General features: G+C 42.2%; 1 protein-coding gene across 4 annotated transcripts in view; it reads right to left on the bottom strand.

The window, feature by feature from the left end:
* PRKG1 (protein kinase cGMP-dependent 1) overlaps positions 1–26,847 on the bottom strand; it is a 2,834,149-nt gene that overhangs the window by 1,531,179 nt on the left and 1,276,123 nt on the right. For all 4 annotated transcript variants that reach the window (XM_069611305.1, XM_069611306.1, XM_069611303.1 and 1 more), the window contains exon 3: positions 13,409–13,522. In XM_069611305.1, the coding sequence (XP_069467406.1) occupies positions 13,409–13,522 (114 nt within the window). The remainder of the gene's footprint in view (positions 1–13,408; positions 13,523–26,847) is intronic.

The raw sequence follows: 26,847 nt of genomic DNA, 5'->3' as shown, positions 1-26,847 counted from the left end.
AGGTGGGCCCCGTATAGAGCCCCTCCCTTGGTGGCAAGCGGGAGGCAAGGAGGAGTGGATGCGGCAGCGGCACCCGTTGCCAAAAAAAAGGTAGGTAGGTGTTGGGGGGGAGAAAAAAATAGAGTGGTGGGAGAAAAGAAAATAGAGTGATGGAAGGTGGGGGGAAGATGGGGGCTGGGGGAGCTGGCCGTTAGGCGGCTTGGAACGCAGGCTTGTACCAGCGGTTCCTATCCATCTGATATGCTGGCTCCCCCCGCCCGGGTGCTAATGTAGTATAACACCCTGGAGATAATTGTCTAATAAAGGAAAATTGTGGCATCTTGACTGATCTGTAATCAATTATTACGCTTCAGTTGTGACATCACAATGCATCCTACCTTTGCAAGCATAGATCAGAATTCCAGTGGTCACTGCAGTAATTAATCAAAGCCATGACAAATTCCTTGCTTGTAAAATAATTTTCTGTGATACTTTACAGCCATTACTTGATAGTGGACTGTTAATGGTGGAAGGTTTAATTTGTTCACTGCTGGAGTTGAACACATGTGAGCAGTAATCTGCATGTTATTTCTTATTTTAAAGCACAAAATTAAATGCATTTGAAAAACATTGTCAATACATTGATTAAATCATTTGTTCTGCAACATATTGGAAGCTGCATATTAGCGTTATTAAATCCAAACAGATTCTACATTGATTATATGGATCTGCAAATGGAAGCCTTATTATATTATATTAAGCAAGAGGCCATGCATTCAAGGGGATGACAGTGTGGGGCCATGCACTTTAATGAATAAAAAAAAACTACAATACATAAAAAGGATATTGCAAGTCTCTTTAGAGTTCTGTGACCTTATATTTTTCTATTGTGTTGCAGTACTACTTGGTGACTTGCAATATGCTTATAAAGTATGGGAGGGGGCTATTGTATCTCATATATTTTCAATAGCGGATCTAGAGATTTAATCTTGGCGATTTTATCTCAGCCAGCCACCCAATTTCTTGTTTGGTTCAACAGGCTTTTCTTCTCCCTCCCCACCCCCTTCGATAAGTTTGATTTATGAGCTGTATGCACCCTCTTGCGGAGAGGTTGGAAGAATGCTATTTGCCACTGACACACAGATCCTTTTGGATTTTCACATAGACTCAGGCTATTCCGGAAGAGTTGCAGGGCCTCTGAGGGCACTGTAGCATTGGACACAGGTCGACTTGGTTCACTTATGTGGATCACAACAGAATTGGTGCTTCTTAGAGGCTTCATGATAGCACATTACCTCTCAAATGCCAAAATTATCTGGTGTTTCGCCAGTCAGGGTAATGTCAGTCAGGGATTTGCTGGTGGCCTGCAGGCAGCCGGAGCGCCGTATTTCTTACAGCTCCCGAACGAAAGGCAGACGCTTGCAGCTCCTTTCAGATCCAGCATGCTAGGCTCCTTCCAGCATGCCATTTTCAGCTCACACACTGCATAGCAGCCGCAGATCACTATGGGGTTGTTTTGCAGCACCATCTAAAGGGGACTCCTTTCCTTTGCTCCATGAAGAAGACTTTGACCCACTAAAGCCGAAACGTCCTGGGACTCCTTTACCCTAGCGGTGTGGCGGGGTCCCCCTTAAATCTTAGTAGAGATTTACTTCAGTGACGTCGATCAACTACTTTTTGGTCACCCTCTAGCCTGGCTTAGATAGACCCATCCAAGGACTTTACTTTTGAGGATTATTAAGGTTTCACCAGCTTCATGTTGCGTTGGGTAAACCTGTTGTAAACCTGCTGGGTTAAATTGATCTACAATTAGAAAAACAGAATGTATTAGCAACAACAGGATGCCTTTATACTTCTGTCATGTTGTGTACTAGTGACAACACACAGCATGTGCATGTTTGACTTAGCTTTATTCTCTGCTACATGCCTTTCATCTGTATTTGTTTGTATTTTGATGTGTGATTTGGGTAAAAAATGTACACCCTTGTATATTGTACTTACAACTCCTTCACAAAATGTGTAAAAGAATAAGGACAGCCACTTAATAAAAGCTGTTCTCTCGCAAACTAATGATGTGGATTATTACAGTTTTTTCATGTACTGCTATCCTTGGTAATATATAAATTGTGACACCCAAAGATAGCATATTGTCTTTAAACTTAGACTGCAATTAATAAGCTGCAGTCGGCTTAGACTTCTCCAGTCAGGACACCCCCCCCTCTTGTACACAGGTGGCCTTTAAGAGCCATCCATTCGTAGACCCTCAGATAAATGCAGTAGTTATATCTTTCAACTGTCACCTATTCCATATCATCAAGACTGCTTTCCCGCACTTTTAGTCCACAATGCGGTGATCCACAGGAGGCAATGTTATGTATCCCCATATCAAGCCATCTGCAACAGACTCCCTAGAACAACAGTGAGCAATTCCAAATGGTGCTTTTCAAATTATCCAATGTCTACAAATGTGTGTTCATTTGAAAGGGGATGGAGCTTCTTTGAACTGACGTGCAGTGGTAGAGCAAATACGTTTGTATGTTCTTATGCAATTTTGGAAGATGGTCAACCAGATGGTCCAGGCCTGTTTTGTTGTGCACAGTGTTCTACCTCCAGCCCTGTGCTGCAAATCTGATGCTGAACAGTCACAACGAAGGTGCAGAGGCAAATGCAAGTTTGTCATAACTATTAATGTAAAGGGATGCCAGACCTAATCTGCTACTCCTCTATACAGCTGCTATCTCTGCTACTACTGAAGACCCTTGTCGGGCAGCAACTGAATGACTTGCTTACATTGCATGCCTTGTGCTGCTACTCATTTCTAAAAGGCTTGGAAAGGATTGTGTTTGTGGTTTAGATGTATTCTAGGTCTCTACCAAGTAGCAAATCTTGCAATATTTCAACTTTCTAGTGCCATGACAAGCTCACGGCATCCAGGACCGGCACATACAAATTCATAAGGGACGCCAACACGGAATGCTTTTGAGAATAAGGACTTATTTTTTTTATATAGAAGATTACACAATCATCAGTGGCATCCAACAACAATAAAAATGTTAATTTCAAATGTAAAAAAGATGAGAATGCTGATGGTAGATTGAAGCCATTTGTATGGGTTTTCGCATAGAAGGGCTTTCAGGTTATGCTTCTTTATTGTGCTCGGTGTACCTTGGGATACATATGCATGAGAAAAACAATATAGGTGTAAATTGTTTCAGCGACATTCGAAATTGCATGGAGGAGAGAAGCAGAGACAAGAGAAACACTTTCAAATACATGATAATGATTTCCCGCTAAACACAGGGCCATGAGAATGGGGCAATGGAGCTCCCACTGTCATGAGGCAATCTGAGGCAATGGCTCTGTTCTCAATGCCCCCCAGTTCTCTTCACAGGTATGGATATTTACATTTAAAAGAGGGACTTGTGAACAAAAGGTCTCCTGCCCTTTGTATGAGCTTTGCCCAGTGGTGGGACGTTATCTCCTGATCAGCTTAACATCGTGCTTTCAAAAATCAAGAAAAAGAAATCTGTGCAAATAAATATGTATTTTGTGGACTGACCACTCTAGTTCTCATTACATGAAATGACTCTTTTCTCAGCAAAGACAGGCAACAATATGACTGTGATTGCAGACAGATGATTCGTGTAGGTAAGTGAAAGGACATAATAATAACAAAACAAAAACAATAACCAAAAATAGTTTTATTATTATTATGATTATTTTTTAGGAAAAATGTAAGTTCCATGAATGAAGGGTATTAGTGTCATGTTTTGATTTTACACCACTATTTTAAAGCTGCCGTTTGCCTTTAATGAACACCCTTTGCTCAGACTCTATTCTCTTGTGCTCTTTTCTCCCTCTCACGCCCTCTGTGCCCCATCCTCCACTGAGGCCTGTTTTCCGCTTTCTTGCCTTTTTTCCTTGCCTTTCCCATACACTTTTCTGGCTCTCTCGTACTCTTTACCCTCTGCTTTCTTTTTCCGTGATTGCGATCCCTCCCCTGCCCTCCTACCTCCACCGCCCTCCCCTGCCCGTGATTGGCTGCACCTGTCTGTGAAGCCAAAGCACCTGTCCCGACCAAGGCAGGACGCTCTTTCAAATCCTGTGTCCTGTCCCACCTGTGACCCAGCGTTGAGTGCTTTCCCTGCTGCAGCATCCCAGACAGAATCCACCTATGGTTAGCCTTTAAAATAAGTTTTGCCTGAAATTCGCTTTTAAATAGCAAAATAGCCCAGGTGCTTCCCGCACCTCCCCTCCAGTACCCTCTCCTGATTTGTGTTCCCTGAACCGGCCCACCTCCCAGCCCTCCCTCAACCCCTGATTGGCTCATAGTCCTTTATTATCCCACTCCCCAAAGCAGCCTCATGCCTGTTGCAGCCCCAAGGCAAAGGGCAGCTTCTACAGAAAGAGCTCCAGCTCATTTCTGCCGGTGCCAGCCGGGAAAGCAAGAAGACAGCAGCAGTCAACCAGCAGCGACTGACAAAGGTTAGTGTGTTGTGGACAGGGGCCGCAGCAATCACTGCTCCCTGCAAAACGGCTCCACCTCTCTTATTACTCCTACTTCACCCGGTTAGCCCACAACAACTAGGCAGACTGTGTAGCTTAGCCACCTCTCTCATCTAGGTGAACTGTGTCCTAACTGCCAGATAGCAATATCTCACATCTGTTCCAGGCAGGAAGAACAGACATTATTGCTTCCCTTTGGGCTGCCATGTTGCTCTTGGTGCCTAGCGGCTTTGGTGTGATGCACAGGGCCTGCAATGGGTTGGTGGTGATCATATCCTGCACTAAAGCCATTATTTTAGCTGGCCATTCTGAATAACCCCCTAACTACCCACCTGCAGCATCACCAATTATCCTACTCCACCAGGCACTCTGCCTCCCTATATCTATCAGCCATAGCATGTACCACACTTGTACAAGGTAGCCATCCTGCAACTAGCTTCATTGTGTAAGTTAACCACACTTTGCATCGTGCCAAGGTTGTTTGCCACCCACAGTTTGCATTCAAGCATGCAGGGATGGGATAGTATTGTGAATTGATTAACATGTGCAACATCCGCACAGCACTGTGGTGATAATCTTGTCACTTCTAGATAGAATTGTGAAGATTAGCATGTGTCACATCTACATAGAATCGTGAAGATTAGCATGCATCACATCTAGATAGAATTTTGGAAAATGGCAGGTGCCACATCTAGATAGAATTTTGGAGATTAGCAGGAGCTACATCTCGATAGTGATGCCATTAACCAACCTTACTAAAAGTCTCACCCCTATGCATACCTCTCATACTCAAACCAAACTCAACCATACCTCTAATCACAACAAACAGCACACACTTCACTACACTGCAACATCAAAACAAACCACACATAGTCTTGCACAACAGCACATAATGTCAGCCAGCTGAAAAGAACACTTAAGCTCAGTGAACAGTGTTAACCGAACTGATACTGAAACAGCACATCATAGCTCTCTTGCTCTTCTCCTGCTCAGTCATACTAACCCATCCCACCCTCTTTCCCTTTCAGATCCACCAGAGCGCCAGGGGACCACCCTGGTGGTGATAGTGTGCTGTATAAATATTCTTTAACATTAACATTCTACAATAACACACATCTGAACCGTTCTGTCTAGCTTCAAAGCAACCCTCTTCTCTTGAAACTCACACACCTTCCATTAGCTTGAACATGTTACCCATGAACCCTCTGCCCCCAGTAGAGGTACAATAATTGACCTAGCATCCAGGACCTTACTTCCCTGCCACCCCTCTTGCCTTTATTGACCTATTCTCCTACTCAACCAGTAACACATACACACTGACCAAAGTTCCTTAAAATGTGTGATGCTTCTTTGTACTTCAGTGCTTCATAACTATAGTTTTATTTTGGAGACATGTGTTTCTTATTTCTCCAAGAACATACTGGTTTAAAGAGTCGTCATCTTCTAAGGTGTCATTAACAGCCCAGCAGAAACCATGCAACACTGAGAGTGTTATAGTGACTGCTTGATTCTCTTCTTCCGGGTTAACAGGAGGAGCAGAGGGCTAAACCTAGTGTTATTTTTATTGGCCTTTATATCAATAACATTTATATAAAAATGCTGCCACTAAAAATGTCACTGTTGTGAATTTTAAACCAGAGACACAACCCACAGTTGTATGAAACCACTATAAATGAGCATTAAAAACACAGGTGTATAAATGTTCTTAAACATGTAAGAGAATTGTGATATGCCAATTATTGCACTGACCGGCAAGACACCCTTTGATATGCAACATCTAAGTTGATGTTGACATGAAAAGAAAAAGAAGAAGAAAAATAATTTTGCTGGAGTGTAGTGGCAAAACGAATTAATGATTGAGTGTACAGTGTAGACCACCCCTATGAAACTGTAAATAAGTACAACAAAATAAAAGTAATACATACAACGATAATTTAACACATTTTAAAATAGGCAGTTAAAACACATGAGGGCAAGATCAACGAGAAACAGATATTACAGAAAGTCAGCTACGGTGTGTTTATATGAAAGTCAATATACCAGATATTTACTTAACAGGTGGACTCAACACATGATTTTGTCTAGTGCTACCTTCCAGAAGCAAAACATCTTACAACAGTACAACACCATATACGTTAAGGGTGCTAATTTCTATAATTGTGTAATGAACCTCAGTTCACAAGCACGGTTATTTCATACAACATAATGAAATTGTCCATTTTCCTTATCCTTAATGTAACATTTGACAATGATTGTAGGGCCCAAGGACCTGGTGTGTCGGTAATCAATTATAGGGGCAAAAAAGCTGGTCGACCGTTGATGAAGCCGCTGCTTCATGAAAGCGGAATTAAAGTGATATGGAATGCAGATGCATATTTGTGACAAAAATAAAATAAAGTGCATTACAGATTCCTCCACCTTAATGCAGAAACAGACATATGATGGATGTGCCAACTGTATGTTGCTGCAAGGCCAGTGTATCATTGATGGGCAGCGTATGAAAAATCAAGCAAATTAGCCATTTCCTAATTTGGGCTCCAAGAGCCAATTTAAGGATTTGTGTGTTTGTCGGGGAGAGATGGCAACGCATTGTTCCTTTTTGTGTTTTGCAGCTCAACATCCTCTCCCAGTGAAAAAAAAATGTATTCCAATCCACTTCCTGTCCACCCCCTTAATACTTCTAGGGGAATGAGAAGGGTGGGGCACTGTACAGTGGTTAAGCAGCCACAGAATCATCATTGGGACCTTTCTGCTAAAACCTAGCAGGACCTGTTTGGTTTTAGTGTTGCAAGGTAGGGAAAGCCATTATATGAGTGATATAGACCCGATTTAATGTTATCATATTGCTCAGACCTCCACTGATCCCACCCGTAAGGACCACAAGAGCATGATGTGAAAAAAAGAATACAATAACATCAACTAACTGCTTTCAAAGATACTTTACAGGACAGAAATATTCTCATGGGTTATTGACAAAAGATATGTATTTACTTGTTCCAGACCTCTCAAAATGAGTTCACTAGCTCCAATTTGCCAATGTCACGTTAGAAATGACATGAACATGTCTTATTGTCCCACTTTTAAGCATTTTGTCATTGTTATATTTATAGGAGGTAACCTATCATTCTTATAAAGCACGCACCGATTGAATAGACCGTGAAGGCTTTAGGCATCCTATATAGTACAGCACTGTGATCTGTGTAAATGAGCAGGGGTACTGGCGCCATTCCTAGAGAAGTAATACCACACTTTTCATCAACTAACACTTTCTCAAGTGAAATAGAGTTTGGGATAAACAAGAGGGGTGCCACCACTCATCGTGGTCCTGCTCCCCTAGCTATATTCATCCCAATGCCAGAGCGTACACATTTCTTAATAGCATGATTGAACGGTTGAAGACTATGCTGCAGTGATGGGGATTCTGCATGGACTTCAGGATCTCCCATAGTCTTGGCCAACTCATATCAATAGTATCCCTAAAAACACATTGGTTGTCATCCAGAACATTTGAATTATATGCCCATGGGACAATTATTAAATGGACCAATATCATGAATATTTTTTATTTTGCAACCAGAAGGACAATAGACTTTTCAGATAGTCCTACCTTGGTTTTAGAAAATGGGACATTAAAAGCCCATCACCATAGAGAATAATTTGGTCCTTCAACCACTGCAGTATACGTTTAATAATTCAGGTTAAATTCAATGTTACATATTGTGACTCAGAAAGGGGCAAGGAGGGACTTTATATCCTTCTCACCACACAGGACTGAAGGAGGACATTGCCATGACAAATCCCCTATGCATTGGTTTAGAGGGTTGTGTGGGCTGAAATCTGCTTATCTCAATGCATGTCACACTATTCCCTGTGAATTATTGTTGCTTTGCTGAGGATCTTTCATTTTCTTCCCCCGTGAGTCGGACCTATTGTTTAAAGGGTTTTGTAAGCTTCTTATGCATTTTATTTGCCCTTTTATAACACATAGCTGGTTTAGATCATACAGCTATCGCAGTAGCCCTGATTATGAGGTGTTATTTCTCTCGAACACAAATCTTTCTGTCCAGGCTAATCTCAGCAGTCTGGCTGTTTCTCCCAATCTCTGCTCATTTTTATCTACAAAGCGATAAATTGGAATATCATGTGTGCCTTCAGAATGGTAAATTACCTCATCTGAATTCCAATTAAATGGTTGTCCTTTGAGGGATTTGCAACGTGTATCTGGCCAAACGATGGGAAAGTCAGTCTTCAATATTGGCATCAAAGAATGCTTGCAGCATTCTTTCTCAAGAGTGATCTTTTTGCTTTTCCTGGATGAGGATAGATTTTCCTGCTTCAGGACCCTGCACATGTCAGCATTCTTTTGATTCACCAGAGGATTGTGACCTGTGTTACTAACTTCACACACCCTTGGCCCTGGAGCTGCCTCTACCTTCTCGGACACGGTTTCAGATTCAACTGTTATAAGGCATGTTTTATCCATGAAAATCCCTTTTTTTCTTAATTTATCTAGGATCGGACTGTAAACTGTGAAAAAGGACAGTTGTCCTGTTTGTGTGCTTTACGATGCCTTCACAGTGGTCACACATATTGTTTTGGCGTGGTGCAAATCCGGAAATTGCTTTTGCTACTCTTTTCCAAGCAATTTATCAAATGGGCATCACATCCCAGATTTTGGGACAGAATGCATATATAAGCACTTATTTATAGAGGTAGTGGAGGACAAAAACTCAAGAGGGCCCGATTCACAGAGCAGGTTTGCACCATTATAAAACACTTCTGTGAATTAAGCCCTACAGTCTTCTTCTGATAGCTTCTGTATTTCTGCTGTACAGCACTGACAGAGGGACACAGGCATTACCAGAAATGAGAACTCTGAAGTGCCGCAGACATGACATGGTCCATAATACATATAAAACCCAAATACCTACAGAGAGAACATTGATATCATTCCATAAATAAATTATAGATGAAACCAAGTAATGACCACAAAGATAAGGGATAATGGAAAACAAACACGAATGAAAACGATAAACTAGTTTCAACATTGTCCACAGTAATCCACAACCATAATCTTGTGGTGTGTAGCTCCTCCACCGCGCAAACAAACCCCAGACGAGAAGATAGCCCTAACATTGATATGGTTGCTAGACAATGAGCATTCAGGCCATCCGCTCAAGCCAATGAATTGCCACATGAACAATCCATCAAAGAAATTGCACATTTATTCTTTCCATGCTTGTTTAGGATCAATATGGTTCACCAACCATACTGTCTTGCAACCACTTAATGTAGAGATTTTTATTGCAGGTTTTGTTTGGAAACCTCATCGGCATCATCCGGTTCAGAATCTGCATCACTCTTACATAGATTGTAATCATACTGCATTGATTCAGTCCTCTGCTGGCCCGATCAATTCACGGAATCGACATGCACGTCTCCTTGTTTTCAATATGAAACCACAGCCCCCAGACATAAATGCCTACACACGTTCCTGTTGAATTGTTGATTTTGACTTTCAAACTAGTAGTATGTCTTCGATATGAAAAATACTTTTTTTTTCATTGTACTAACCAGTGGTGTGTTTGTAAAACCAGATTTAAATGCAAACGATCGTGTTCGACTGTCAGTCAGCTTTTTGAGGATTCATTTTATAGAACCTAGTGCCAGGATAGGCCATTCAAATAATGGTGCATGTGTTATGGCAGGACACACTTTAGCATTTTTGGACATGCAACTCAATGCAGATGGGTCATGAATACCTAGAGGATCGTGCGGGTATTGCATTGCACATATAACCAATTATCAGGCCAAATACAGTTATCAGAAGAAAAAAACAAGCAGGCTGAAAGTCATGTTAAATAACAACATACAGTTCAGTTTCACCACACATTTGCCTACTAAGCTATCTTTCAGCATAACTCCAACATCATGTGTCGTCTGCAAATTACTTTAATGTCAAATACTATGGCTTCCCCCACTCGCCTAATATCCCCTAATCCTCTAACTCATTTGAGCTACTCTCCAGTTAGTGATTGTTGCAAAGGCATGCATTAGTAACAGTAAGGGACATATTTATTTGTATGTAAGACCCAAGGGCATAAAAGCACTTTATATAAGTAACTACATACATGAATCACTGGCCAAATGAATCCACACAGCAGTACCCAAATTAGTTTCTAACAGCATCTTGGAGTCATGTTCTGAAGTCACTGGGAATAGTCCCTCTGACATCTGTACTGGACCCATGGAAGTTACACGTTTTGGAATAATCTATTGGCCGGATTTACATTACATTTTTCAATGGGATTGCACCATTGCAAAATGCTTTTGTAAATGGGACCCTGTGTCTCTTGCCTGCTTCCCCTCTGAAGGAATCAGAGTGGCTGAGTCTCAGTGCTGTGTGGCTAGCCTGCCAGTCCTACTATGCTTGGCTGGCTGTATAGCTTCTACAAGTGATGAGCAATGCTCAGATGTTGAGAATGTAAAGTGTTATGGTGCACGAAAAATCACCTTGTTAGTTGTCCATTGAAAAAGTCAACCTCCTCGATATAGCAAACAGCAACTTTTTTTGACAACCTATGTTTCGTGCTACAAGGCCAAAGACTTGGTTACCTCCCTCAAGAACCTAACACACCTTGGAAAGAACTACCAGGATGCTCTTTGTAAAAACCTAATTCTGGTTTACTATTTACAGTTGTACGACCTATGTGATCATAATTGCTGTAACAATTGCCCTGCTCTTATGTTCATGCACTAGCAATTCTAGGACCATGTACAAATAACTTGAATAGTGTGTCTTAAAAATGTTGCATTTTGTTCTGTTCGATTTTTAATATATTTGCCAACTTGAAGGCAAGTGTTGTTTATAAAAATCACTAAACATTAAGGGAAACTGAACCCCTATTTCCTCTTGTGCTTTGACCTTAGTCAAATAAATAAGCTAAAAGTCAACCTTGAGATTCCTTTTGTATTTATACCTCGGCTAACCATGAGTATACAATGTTTCTGATATTCAGCATGTCGATTGAGATAATCTTTGCAGAAAATTAAAATGCAAATTGAAGTAAATGTATGTGGCAGGATGCCACCATTTTGTTTCAAAACAATCCAACTGCAGGGCTGCAGGCTATTTGACAATTGCATGCAGTTATTGCAAGTCACCAAGGAATTGTGATCATTGTGACCTGCGTGAACACGGACGCTTTGCAGGGACTGTTCATAAACCCCATGAATTTACACATGCAAAGCTGTTGACAAACCTTTTCATGGTTACTACAGAAATTCATGTAGGGCACTTCAGGGAGACAGCTTGACAATCCTTTTGGGGAAATGTGCAGTCAGGTTTGCGTGTGCTCCTTCATCCCTTCATGCCTCATAATATCACTGAATGAGACGGGGTTACAGGCAATTCAGTGCAACACATGCTAACCTCTTGTCAAACACTAGCTAGTGCTTACAATGGACACCCGGGGACATGTGTACATAACCCAGAACCCATATCAAGCGATTCCCTTGGCATTGGCTCCTGTCTGCTACGAATATGTCGTTGACTATTGCAATTGTGACACCTTGGTCTAAAATCGAAGATCTGTGAAGACATAATGTGCCCTAATTCTGGAAAGACACCTATCAAGTGGCGGATACACACGTGCGCACTTTATACTAAATACACCTACATCCTAGCCAAGTCGCATTTTCGGCTGCTGGTCATTGGGTTGGAGAAACATGCATTTCAGTCTTGAAGATCTCCTTTATCATGAATTGACAGGAATATTGCTAAGGATGATACATTTTAAATAGTCACTTGTTCTAAGGAAATGCATTTAGATGAGACCATTGTATGTATTAATGGATTTCATAATTGTGTACATTATATTACTTTTAAACTGCAAATGGATATATTTGTATCACATGAAATATGTATTTAAACTAACTGAATCGCACTAAACTAAATACAATGATGCAGTGGGATCACTCGTGATGTTTGCAGTATGGGTCACTCTTCCGATGCAGCCTGTGCTATCTCTAAAATGCAACACTGTGAGCAGTCACTGAGAAAGACATGTTACACTTGCTGAGGAAGGTGAAAGTGAAATGTTGTTGAGTAAATGTGTATATATAATTTTCTGGAATCACTGGAATTATTGAGTCATACATCTATTATACAATTGACCTGTTTTCTGTAAGTGAGGTACAGATACTGTCTCCAGCCTTCATTTGCTAGCTGCAGACACTGCAATTGCAAAAGCATGAAGGCTGCACTGTGTGTTCATTCACCAGTGAAACGCGTGACCGCACTAAAGCACAACAATTTGACTTACGGGCAACATGTGGATATGTTATAGAGTGAGCAGACCTTTTTTGCTCTAATCTTCTGTTAATCTAATACTAATTAATTTCCTTTCCTCTGAAATATGGTTTAAGGCCAAATGATCTAAGGAGCTGAAGGAAATCATTGATTTTATTTTGGAAGTATGTATGAGGGAAGTTTATGCAGTATAAAATGCCACTAGAGAGGACACATATGAATACAAATGATTAAAGTTCGACCAGGAATTAGTGATGCTTTCTGAAGGGTTCAGCTTCGCATCCTGGTGGCTTGCCAGAGTCTTGCTCAGATAAAAACACTTTTTGGAATGTAGACCCTTGATTCCATCTTTTAACAGCAATACAAATCCCCTAACTGAAAACATGTTCCGCTACACTGGAAACAATCTTTCTGAAATACGAGCAATGAAACATTGGGAACAGACCGTCTACATTGACTCTGGAGTGAATTCAGCAGGCAGGGGTGAGGCTCATGATAGTACTCCAGCACAAGGTTGCTGAAAGTGGCCATGTTGAAGACAATTGAAATATGGAAACTCGAATGGAGGCTTTATGGTTATACCAGAGAGTGAACATGACAAGAAGATCTTACTTTTGACTGTTGCCGTTCTCGTGCAGTTGTAAAGGATCGCCAGCTCCCCAAATACCTTTCCCGGACCCATGGTGCAAAGCTTCATGCTTTCTTTCGTTACTTCAACTTTCCCATCTGTTGAAAAAATACATAAAGGTTATCAAATTGTGTACTGTATGACTTCATCATGACGTATTAAGTGACATCTATTTTCCACAAATGATTGTTCATGTACATTCCAGTGTAAGAAATATGTGCACCGTTGAATGCTATCCAACCCTTCGTAGACCACGCCCCTCTTTTTGTAATGCCTTGCCTACTTCTTTTGGGATGTAACCTCTACTGCAGTTCTTAACTCCAGTTGAATACAGTGGTATGATGTGATATGATATGGCATTTACAATGCTCCTGTACGCAAGTGTTTCTAGTAACCCAATGTCATGATCACAGTGTTGAGAACATTGCCGAATACGTTTCAATCCCTGACTGATATCCTATTGCCATGAATCTATCAGTCATCCGTGTCATAGGTAACGATTCACATAGTCAATATAAGTTCCTAAATGTACCAATATTGACTTTCAAGTGCTTCACTATTTCCCGTAAATACAATATATCATGATTTATCCAACTATTTATTTTTCAATAGGGGAATCCATTAATTGCTCTGAAAACAAGGACGACTAGAAGCTAGATAAGTACATCTTCAGTCCTCCAGTCCTCCGACATCTTATCTGTTGATAGGAGAAGTCTGTCTGAACAAGGTTTTCTGCAATGCTCCAGATTATGCTGTTTATGTGTCTTCATGTGTCCTTATTCCCCTTGGATATACTGGTGCTGATATGACTCTTCCATACCCAGCTATTCTCTATCTAGGGCTCTCCTATATATATGTATACATTTTCTGTGGGGATCCTAGTTTTAAACCACATGTTATGGCAATAACCACCGAGCCGGTGGGCCATTACCGCCTAAGGTAATGCCACCGGGGCCTGAAGTTATGCTCGGGCCTTAACGGTGGCCACGGGGGCATTACCTTAAGGTGGTAATGACCTGCCGGCAAGGCAGTTATTGCAGAAAGGACTACGTGTGGTCCCTTCTCCCTTTCCATGGTCGCCTGAAAAAAATTAAAAAAGAGTGTACCCGGCGCGCAATGCACGCAAGTGCATCCACAGGATTACACTGTGGTATGGCTCATGGGGGAATCCATGATACACATTAAGTGTATCTCATGGATTCCCCCCGCCGGGTACTAATATGTATTAATACAATAAAAAGAAGCAATGAATGATAAGACAGTTTTTAGGTGAAGAGAGGAATATTTCATTAGGATCTGTGTGTCAGCTTCATGCAAATTAGAATACGAGAGCAGTATTCGTAATGTATAGATTGGAGCCATCTTGAACATGAGAATTGAAAAGAATGCATGTCTCATTGTGGTGGCAGATGTATAGGATGGATGGGTGATATCTGAGCACAGTGATCTCACTGCATGTCATCACTGTTCTGGTTTAACAGCTAGGCACGGACTTTTCCCATAGGTGACTTTGTGGTTGCCTTTTCCCTGGGGCAGGGAGAATAGGGAGATCACCACTGCAATGCACGCTTAATGAGCCACTGTTCCCAAGCATTGTATGGGGGAGGGCATATCTTTTATCCATCCAAATCACCAATCTGAGCAACGCATTTACCCTTCTACGTCCTTTACCTGCTGGGAGGCCTCCACTGTTTCATCAAAACCCAGCCCCTAAAGACCCCACACCCGGAACACCCCCTTTCATTCATCTCCTCGCCGTTGACCAAAATGCATCCAATCCTCCGGGGGGCCACTGCCTGCATCGACCCGCCCCCCACCTTGATGTGCTGAAATCCCTTAGCAATACGTTCCTCGGGCAGAGCCATGGATACTCACTTTGAAATATGCTTAGTCTAGAATAACAGGGTCTGAGCTACAGTCATTTATACTGGCTCTGGAGCAACATCCATGTTCAGAGAAGTGCATTGAGCATTTTATGTTCCTGCTGTTGTACCAGGGGCGTTGCTAGGGGGGGGCTAAGGGGGCTATAGCCCCTGATCTTTTGGTTGTAGCCCCGGATAGAATCTCCAGAGCTACAGCCAAAAGACTAGCTAGCACCCAGTCCCAACAGTTCCGACATCAGTTTAGCCCCGGGTCTTTTCCAGACCTAGCAACTCCCCTGTGTTGTACAATCCAAAACTCTTAAATCTGCTGTGTCCTGGCAGGTGACGGGCGCCACATGTGTCATTACTCTCATATGCTTCACCTGCTATGTTGTGTAACGTTCTGGTGATGCAGTGAAATAGGGGCGCACCGAAGAACGTGTCCACTGGACCGGCATGCATTGGGCTGGTTGCCGGGGAAATGGCGGAGTTCTGTCCTTCCTTCTGCTACTTTGAGAGATGGGCAACTTTGCCTGGTGGTGTTTATTTCCTCGGGTTCACTCTTGGTTCCTTTTCCACCATTAAATGGTGCATGGAAACGTGTTGGGAACCGAGTGGCAAATTGAAATTCTTCAAGGATCATGCAAACAGCCTGCCAATGTTCGTTCAGTGATGTAAACCATACTATCTAGTTTTGCAATGCGATGTAGTGTGCCTCTTTGCTGCTTCTGCTCCAGTGTGTCTTGCATCTCTTGTCTCCCGCATACACCTTTAACAGTGGCTTAAAAAATGGTAATTAAATGCACTGCTTTGAAACAGGTTACTGAATTGTAAGGCAGATCCGCATTTCCATGGAGACAATTCGCCTTTGCTGCCAGAAATGCACAGCCTTCCTCAATCATCGAGGAATCAAAGGATGCGATGAACCCTTGGCACTGTGCAGAGGCTGTCGCAGGTGTTCGGAAGTGGGGAGAACAGGGCAGCTTGTATTGCTCATGGCATGAAGGGTGCAAGGTTGGCAGGCCTCCTTCCATTTCCGTATCCAGAGATCTACGATACATTTCTATTCATAGATCTGAAGCAAAGCCTGAGAATGGGCACAGATCTCACTGTGCTTCAGGTACCGCATAGTGCACCAATGCACCACCACCGCTGACTTTTTCTTTGCTTTTTCTGTAAACAGTGGGACCCTTGCACATGTTTAGATTCATTAGATAATAAAATATGAATATAAACAATATAATCGGGGTGAACATGTTCTGGGGCGGTCGTGGGGGGAGGTGGGGGTCTCACTGGAGGGGGTGCAGGGGTCAAATTGTATCTAGCTACTTTTTGAAGCCCGAATGTCCAAAAACTGGAAATATAAAGATACGTTTGATTATTTTAGGTTCAGTGCTCAGCACTGATGAGAAAATGGGGTTATTGAGCTATTAAACGCCCCCCGCGACTGCGCGATGTTGTGAAGCGAGTAGCCAGTGCTGGGAAACATGGTTGTTGATTTCATATGGATTCACAAAAGCTGGCAGGATTCGTTTTCCTTCATCAGCTGATAAAGCGCACAGTGCTTTATATGGTCACAGAAACTCAAGTGACACGCGGGGAGAGTTACTGTACGGCACTTGGTAACCTAGGAGACAACATAGTACCATTGATAACCCTGTGCTAATATGGGCATGCCAAGATATGCTGCCTGCCACTGAATCCATTGGGGCTTTCGGCACTCGTTTCTGTTAAGGCGGAGGAGAAGTTGTGCTACCGCAAGCAGAGCTGGTTGATAGCTCAGCCTGCAAATGGAGTATTCCGCCAGTGGGTTTGGCTGAAAGAGGTTTGTCGCCCCCTTCCACCTTAAATCAGGTCCTGAGGGAGGACATGTAGATAAGACAAGTAAACAAACCCATGTGCTTTTACCGTATAAGGGCTGCAGTGAATGTTTGTTTTTACAATGAAAGTGAACGTATGTTTTTAGGAATACCCAGTTCAAGGGGCTGTAATGATTGGTAACAGCCAGAGGCTCGACTTAATTAAACCACTGCACGCAGGCCTTTAACAACGGGGACACAGGCCGATACCACCCGACACAGCCCTTTGAACTGGATATCACTATTAACAAGCCAGAGATGTGAACCAGGGTGCTCAGAACAATTATTTTGTGTAAAATAATGCGGCGGATCAAGCGCACAAGCCTTTTTACACACCATTAGTATTTGGCAGAGGTGTGTGGCAGCCTGCCAGCCAATGAGAAGGCTCAGAACAGGGTTTGTAACTGGTAAAGACCCCCCTCTGAGTTGTCTCACCGGGATGCAGTCAAGTGCACTCTGCACCCACCCACCGTCCCTGCCCCTTAACCCCACCACCACGTTGTTTCTCAACCCACCCTAAAAATCCTGGTACAACGGTTCCATGTGTTAATATCCCCACGAAAAAATTGCGATACAAAAATATCGCCATATTTTTCCGGCGATATTGACCCATGGACCCTGCGGGGGTACACCCGCAACCCCTGTGTTATTTTAAAATGTGCGGGGGACACCTCCGCAACCCCCGGTCCCACAAATTATCCCCCCAAAAATATTGCCTATGGCGAGACAAACTACCATATGTACAGCAATATTTTCGGTGTGGATATTTTGTTGGGATACCGGTACAACGTGCTGGGGTAATAATACCAATTAAACCCTTACAGGGGCGGCAATACTGGTCTGGTAATACCCCAGGTCTATCATTGACTGACACCTTGGGGCATTACCAGACCGGTAATGCCCCTCACCCCCCACCGCTCTAGGTGTATTGCTTAAAAAGTGCACTTTTGATGGCTGACACAGAAATCAGGCTGCCACTCGTGTGGAGTTGCAAACTTTGGCGAGATAGAGCAGCGCCACAAGAAAGAGGAAGTGAGGTCTTGAGAATTCAGTCCATGTAAGGCAGGGTCCATTAATGGGAGAGAGTGGAAGCAGTTGTGGTTTGGGAAGGGGCAGTTTGGCAGGGCTGAGCAAGTCAATGATTTCACGCTTGCATCAATAAACACAGCTCAGTTTCTGAGGAACCTGATTGGCCAACACACCTGCTCTTTGTGCTAATTACACTTTTCATATATAAATTGCCAGCTTTTGTATACAATATGCACATGTGAAATGGTATATCCTGCTGAAGATCAACAAAATTCCACCTCCCACCTCCCTTGCATCCATCCAGCTCCCCCTACACTTGGCCACATGTGGATATCCAATGTATCTTCACACAATCAAAATGTTGATTAGCAAGTGCTGGTAACTGGACTATAACTGACCGAAAAGAAAGCAAACCATTCTCTGAAATTGTCACAATCAAGGAGATGGTATTGATAAATCAAGTACACACTCCATGCAGCCTTAAACATTGCCATTGTCTCCAATCACATTTATATTTTAATATGAAATGTGTTTCCAGATTTATGCAGGGAAAATAAATAATAGACACTTATTTCATGAGGTTGCGAAGGTTTTCTCAATTATTTAGTTTCATGGAATTAAAAACGTCCTACCAACAGTAACTGAAGTCTGTTGCTGCTAAAATATATATGTACAGTGATCAAAAATGCATTGGTTAAAATAAAACAGATAGGATGTCAATTACCAAAAGAGTAAGTTGTTGAATAGGTCACAACAACAAATTTGCCGAAAGACCGATATTGATCTGCTGCCTTGGCACATCACAAACAGATTCTCCACATAAAAGTCCCTTTAAAGTTTCATGCCACACACAGACAATTGGTTCTAAAAAGGATGCACTCAGTGCTTTCGAAAAAATGCCAATATACTAATGACATTTTTTATAAGGCAGAACGAGCATGAAAGGCCAGTCTGTAGAAATGGGAAAGTTTTCAAATACATAGTTTGTTCTCATTTACAATTACCACAAATAAGCACTGGCAAATGAGGGGAGCATGAAGGTATTGTGGTGAGACAGAAGAAGGACATATACTCTCTGAGGACATGGTGTATAATATGTTATTAAAGTAAAATTATACAGCCTAACTTTTCCTATCACTATGGACAATCCCTTCCTATGCTACTAACTAATGTGCTCATAATTCAGTCGTGAAAATACAAAGAAATAAGTCCACCATCCAAAACTGCCCTTACTCATCCTACCACTATGAAAACTAACTTCGGTCAGAAGAATGACTCCCTTCTGAGGGCATCAGTCTGTAGAATTCTCTTATAATATATAATTTGCAAATAGTCTTTTGTGACCTCTTGGATCAGTCTCTTTAATTCTTCAAATGGGCTATTGAGTTTTCTCTCCTCTTCAGGAATCCCTTCAGGTGGAGCTCTTATTTGATCTATATAATTGGCTGTTGATCTCAGCACATCCTCCGAAGGTTATATTGCTCTGGTGGGCTTTCGTTCCTGGGAAATAACAGTTCAGCTTGCTTTGGTCTACCTGACTTTGTATGTGGCTTAATTGCCGAGGTCCGCCAAATTCTGACTCATATAGTTTGTTCTCTTTAGTATTATATTCTTCTTGTACAGAATATTGAGTTGCTTTCCCCTTTTTCCAAGGTATCATTATCCAATGCTCTTCGCTCTCATTATTCAGCTTTTCAATAAGACCTTCTCCTAAATCACAACATTGGAGTTCCTTTTTTTCCAAGTTAAGTTTGCTTCATATCTTCTACTGAGAAGATTCGTTTGTGCAGTATAATGATTCCTTTGGGGCTTTGGGATGTATTGACCCACTCCGCTGTGCTATTCAGCATCATTCTGATAGTTATGGTGCAAGAAACTGCAACAATAGCGGCAAAACCCTTGTGCGTGCCAAAAACCTACAAAAACCACGTTCTGCAACACAACAAAAAGATGGATGAACAACCTACCACCCAGGGTACATGGGTGGTGGGATAGAGCACACACTACAGAAAATGTGCCAGGGGGCTCCATGACCAGTAAACGGAGTGCAGGGAGAGAAGCAGCACTTTACAAATGAAACTCCAAAATGTGCCTATAAATGATATTTGATTTGTTTCTGAAAACTCTAAAATGACTATACACAACACTTCTCAACATTCAAAATCTTGCTTGGAGCTAAAATTCATGTCATCTAATAAAGCCTGGCGAATATACAACGTTCTAAAGTGTAAAGAGCAAAACATCTCCTCAGGCAAACTGGATTGTCTGGCCCTATCAAAATATGTGTGCAGTACTCTGGGCAACCTGTGGATGACAGCTGTCAGCTGAGCTCCTGATGAAACTTTAAAGTATTGAAACTAAAAGTCTGCCAGATTAGCAAACATAAAAGGATTGTTGTTAAAAGGAATACAGATCTTAGTTGTGTTTTGATCCCACAGATTTAAAGCTCAGAAAGTAATGTCTTTATGTTTGATGCAACAAGTTTGGTTTTTGCTGGATTTTTTATTAAGAATAAATTAGCCTGGCTGAACTGCAACCCTTTGGAAGTGGAAAAACAGGTTTCTTCCAAGGGGAGGGGAAATTTTCTCACAGGGAGATGATAATTGTGGGTTTGCCCAGACTTTTGTCTAGAGAAAGAGAATGAACAATGGCAGAGCTTTAGCCCAGGAAATGGAGGTGTGAAAGGGGTCATAAACTGCTCCTACAAGGAAATCTCCAAAGGAGGGGGTTGCTCCTGGGCTGCCAGGGGAGACCAAGGGGTAGGACCATTTGCTGTTAAGCATGAAAAATGAACAATTTTTAAAGACTCATAACTTGTGATTCAAAGTGATGAAAAATATACAAAGGACAGATCTGTTAATCTATTTTTTTGCTGCACGTTTTAAGAGGAAGTAGAACTGTATAACATATTCTGGACAGGAATGGCAATATATGTGTTTTTGTGAACTGTGTTAATGCTAAAATTGTGAAACGTTACACACACATGCCTATGGCAAACACACACATGTGTGGAAAGTTGTAGAAAGTTTGGATATTGTGTTCATGGCAAAATGGGCAAAATTCTGTAAAAAGGTGAAACAAGATCCCACAGCTGCGGGATTTCGAGGAACAGCTACTACATAAAATATGGAATCTTTGTGTGTGATTTGTGTGGAGGTGACCAATGTAGAAATATGTATTTAGGAAGAAATCCGATTTTGAGACCAGTGGCTAGGTTTCTAAAGACTGTAAAGCAAACCATAAAATGTGACATCATCCAGCCTTGATCCAATCACTCAGGTGCAAGGCAGAGATGAGGTTTTGATCCAATCCCAGCTCACAGGGGCAGGCTTAGTTAAGCCGGCCCATACACACATTTTGTGATGTCAATTGAAAGGATAAATAGAGACAGCTGAGAACACATAGGGCTCACTGATTCACTCACTTTCCTGATTCCGGCGAAGCATTCTGATCCAGCATTCTACATCCAGCTTTACATCCTTCCAGATGCCAAGACTCTTGCCAGCAGAAGAGAACTATTGACTTTGTGCAAGGCCTACATTCTCTGACTTATTCTTGAAACCCAGTAAAGCGCTGTGGTGTGAGAAGGCCTTCTGAACTAGTATCCTGAAAATCTCTGGCTTGCTACCACAAAGCTTGCCAGAGGAACTCGCTATCCAGCTGATTTGATATACTTAGAAACATGAAGGGCTGATCCTGTGCAAATCCGGTGACCGGCCTAGCTGATCCAGTCCTGTGCCCGATGTGCTGTCCTTCCTTGATAGACCAGACCCAATCCATGACCAGAACTGACGGTCCAATTTATTAACTTATTCTGTGAGTATTAATAGGAATAACAGTGACCCATAATATATCTGCATTGTATGATCCCAATCTGAAACCCATCCCATCTTTCATTCTGAACCATAGTATTGCTAGAAGTATCTTTGCGCTGACTCTTTTCTCATCTGTGTTATTAAACCGTAACTTCTTATTGATCTGATTAAGAAAAGTAATTCCCAAACCAAACAAAAAATAGAGTATCACACATGAATTGTTATGAGTGGCCGTGAATGACTGATTCCTGTGTGGCATTCCCTTTTCTGTAGTCCTTGATATAGTATAAGAAAACATATCTGCCATTTCTAAATCTGAATTTCTGTTTTCCATCCTCATGCCTATTTTGCAAAAATGCCTCTTACTAAAACCTCTATAACTCCCCCTCAGTTTTTATGATAGAAGCTAAATTTCAGCTCCTACTTGTACCTAACATCCTTAGCTATCCATAGAACCCAAAACTGCAGTGCGAATGTGATAGTGAAAATCGTGCAAGGAAAAGTTTGCCGTGAATTGAAATTCTGAAAGGTTTTTACATGCGTGAATTAGCTTTAAATTGCTTCCCATTGGACTTTGAGATTTCAAATGTTTTCTTTTGACAAAATCATTGTTTGTGATTGTGTGCAACTGTTCAAAGCAGTTCCCATAGGAATTTATAATAATTTAAGTATTTTTGACCACATTTGGTGTTTTGCTCAGTCAATTCCAAAGACAATTTCAAAGCCATTCTATCAGCTGAAAAGTCAATTCCGTTTTTCTCTTGTGTTTGAAGGGGGAAGGTGGTAGTGATATTCTGTTTGATTTGTGTTATTCCAGAATACCTGCTCTCTCCTCACATCTATTTAATTGCCTATTGGGGGGTTGAGATGTGTTGCAGGGAGAACCCCTAACCATAGGGCCATCCGTTTCAAACCAAACGGTGTGATATGAGTGGTATATCATTCAGAATATTTAACTTATAGATATAATAAATAAGGGTTTCATTTGTGCACTACACACTGGGCATGACTTGGGTGTGTGCCAGATTGAAATCACTTAAAGGGCGTCCTTTCCTCTCGTTCTCCGCATTACCTTCGTTCTTGCAGGAGAATTTCTTCGGGAGCCTTCTTCCTCAAGGAACTTCTACCTGCTTATTAACTGGCAGTGCCTTCTCTTCTTTTGTGTCTCTCTCCTCACGCTCTCTTACTTCCTTGTGGTGTCCCTGTGCTCCACTGTGTGACTGGACACCCTGTGACTCCTTAATACCGGTGGTATTGATAATGGCTTGCGGACCAGCTGTCCACCATGGATTCTCCTATGTGGTCTCACCACCTTCTCCTGGGCTCCTGCCCTGTCAGGTTCTCATACCTGAGTCCGCCATACCTTTGGCCTCCATTCTGCGATATTGAGCGCATTTGAGACCCATTTTCTGCAGGCTTGGGGCCTCCCAGGCTTGCATATCCGTTCCTCTCCCTTTTCTCTCTCGCCTCTAGATTGGATATTCTGATTTAAAGGGACATTTTCTTTTTCCATAATATAATTGTATCTATTAGGAATTTCTTCACCCCAGTCTTGGTACTTCAATGTTTCTGTTATTTCAAGGCATCCAATGTAGGTCACTGTATGCACTGCTTTAGGGATTTCTTCATGGGGAAGCCTTACCCGGTGAGGAGCCGAGGGAGAGTATTGCAGAGTGGGCTCACCTCCCAACCCTCACAGGGATGGAGGGAGGGGCTCCCTCTTAGTAAAAAGGGAAAATTCCCTCAATTTGTCATGGTATCAATAAATAAATTAGACGATGCATAAAGCAAGACTTTATATGGTTAAAATGATTGTAGACAGCAGCAGATGCTACTCTAGGTGGCTTTGTCGGTAGTGGTGTGGATGTACATGCTTGATTGACCATTGACAGATCATACTTAAGACATATAACCCCAAACATCAGAACAAAATAGCCAACACTCACTGTTAATCCCAGTTCTCGAAAAATTACAAGCTCAATCACAATAAAACAGCAAACCACTGGCTCGCTCTGATAAAGCCCATACTGGGATAGTCTTACAAGGTGCCAGAGTAGGTTGAGGTTCCAAACCTCTTCACTCTGGGGATACTGATCCACAAAAAATAAATAAAAACACACTCCTGAGACAAACTATTTATAATAACTGCACAAGAGAAGTTCAAACGAACACACTGACAATCACAAGTAGGCGCTTTGCAAGGATGCAAACTCAACCATCTTGATGGAACTGATCCACAAGTACCAATCACAATTGATCTTGTGAAAGACTGCCAAACGCAGTGCGCTGATGGAACAAGCTGACAGTGACGCTCATGCTCGGAGGTTGGTGCCGGGCGGTAAACTTGCCCCTTTTTGAATCCAACATGACGAAATCATAGAAGGCAGCCAGCATAACTAATGTTTGAGACTTTAGCCGGTCCGATAGCACATCGAGTAGAGCGCTCGCTTTGACATATGTGCAGAGCCTGCTGACGCAGGTTTGAATCCCGGCAGGGCCACCCTCAGCCTTTCATCCTTCCGAGGTCGATAAATGAGCACCCTACACCTTGAGTAATAATAAGCAGCGCTCAGATACCTGAGGGTTCGTAGCGCTATATAAATGCTAAATTATTAAATTATTTTTAATGGGAGATGATGCACGAAGCACTTTGCAAATACCTCCCAAATCACATAGCGTGCTGTTTAGCTTATCTTAATTAGTAAAATGCACACACTGTTGCATTACATAACAACGACCAAAAGTCACAAACAATGCATTCTGGTGGGAGTCTATTGTCAATTGCATACGTGTTCATAGCTGTGTATTCGTATTGCAGGTTATGATAATAATTGTGTTGCCTGCTGGGATACATTAAGTACGATGTCATATCAGACTATCAAGGACTGCATACTATGCCATTTTGAATGCATTCCTTCCCAGGCAAAGGCACACCTGTTGTGTTGCCCTCTTCTATGCCAAGAAACCGAGGAAACAAATTAAGGCATAGCACCTCAAATTTTGCCAGCATGGCATAAAGTTTAAATGGCTGCGGCAAGCCATTTTATAAATTCCCCCCCTCCTCACATGTATGTTCAAACGAGCAGCCAGGGTGGCTTTTCTGCCTTCTGAAAACCAGTTTAACTTGGAATGTCACATTGGAGGGAAACAATTACCACAGTTTAATCAATATAAACAACCCAATTAATTTCTAGTGAAAAAGTGGCATAATGAGTTTCACTTGGTTGATTGGAATCAAAACTATTGTAATGCCGCTTTGGCTGTCAGCACGAGCTACGAGACTGTGCAGCACCGGGCAGCATTTATTTGATTACGAAATAAAAAACGAGCCTAGCATATCATTGCTTCCTGACAACAGAAAATGATGTTGAGGTCCAACAGCCCCTGGGCTTTAGCTGTTAATGTACCAGAGAAGGAGTGCAAGAGCAGTTGTGCTCTGTGGGGAGCAGGTGAAGTAATGAATGATGGCAGCGGGCCAGATTCTGTGCCGAGGACTGTGGAGCAGAAACAAATTAAAGATCCTCGGCAAAGCCACGACAGGGGAAGGTGGGTGCATGCTGCTTGCAGTTACTATGGGGCCTCTTCATCAGGCAGGAATCGGCATTGCAGAGGGCAGCATTTACTCTGGACGAGCTCAGCAGCTGGCACACCTGTTTCATGCTGTCATCTCCATTTTACATCAGCACATTATGTTTTGCCTTTGTTGGTCGACGGTTTTAAATATCAGTACCTTTCATGTGTTGTTGTAGTGTATTGTATTTTATTGTATTCGGTTATTTATATAGTGCTCTTTCCCAATTTGTATTCCCTCAATGCGTTTTGTGGTTGGAATGCCCTCGGTGACCGCAGTCAATGTGGTGGAGGTTCTAAGAGTTTACTTTAAGAGATGCTTGTGTGCATTTTCGCCGGCATAAGACTTAGGTGGCTGGCTAGGCTCCACTAAGCTCCACTTGTTCTTGGTCAATGAACAAGATTTTTACAACAAATATGACAGGTGATTAGATGTGTCATCTGTTTAGGTCTTTCTTATGCAAAGCAGTGAAAGGAGACTGTTTGCATTTGATCAATCAGAATGGCTGCCAAACGGCTGTCTTCAGCTGGATTGCAGGAAAATGTGGGTCCTCAACTACCAAACCTCAAATTTGGCTGCACAATGACAGCGCACCACACTGGCATGATACTACGGACTCTCAGTTTTACCCTATGATTCACCAGGGTGTGTATGAGGACACCCTGAACTTTCTTTAAGGCTTATGGTTTACAAAAGGGTGGGTGTGCAGTCCAATAATGCAACCTCCCTCCTAGGAGCCACCAGGCACCCCTATAACAGTCCAAAACAGAAAATACATGGTCGCTTTAAGCCACGTGATCTTTGAAGTCAAAGTAGAAAATGTGTCGATTCATGGGATTCCGTTGCCTCTCCCCAGGGAGGAGCCCTTCCCTTTGAGGCTAGGGGTGGTAATAAGTGGGAGGACTTAATTGGGAGAGACTCCGCCTGGGTGATAAGGACTCCCTTTCCTTTACTGAACTCCCTCATAATCTCCTAAAAGACTTCCATAACCCTCTTACCCTTCTAACTTATCAATCCCTCAAGTCTCAATTTGTTACTGTGATGCTGAACCATTCACACATACACCTTTTTATTAGTACTGAGAAGAGGAAAAATGAAAACTCTGCAAGGAGTGCTGGTTGGTTGGCAGCCAACCATACTGAGACGAAGAAGAGAGAAAGGGGAGTGGAGATCAATCCACAAAGACAAATGAAAGACTCTGCGTTCCCGCTGGGGAGGGACCAGTGGTACCTGAATAAAAGAGAGAATGTACTAACCTTTAAGGTAGAAGTAACCTGGGAGATTTGA

This window comes from Ambystoma mexicanum, chromosome 8 (genome assembly GCF_040938575.1).
Source record: "Ambystoma mexicanum isolate Mex_15411 chromosome 8, UKY_AmexF1_1, whole genome shotgun sequence".
Taxonomy (NCBI): Eukaryota; Metazoa; Chordata; class Amphibia; order Caudata; family Ambystomatidae; genus Ambystoma; species Ambystoma mexicanum.
Note: the sequence above shows the minus strand (reverse complement) of the source record. Positions and strands in the feature narration are given on the sequence as shown.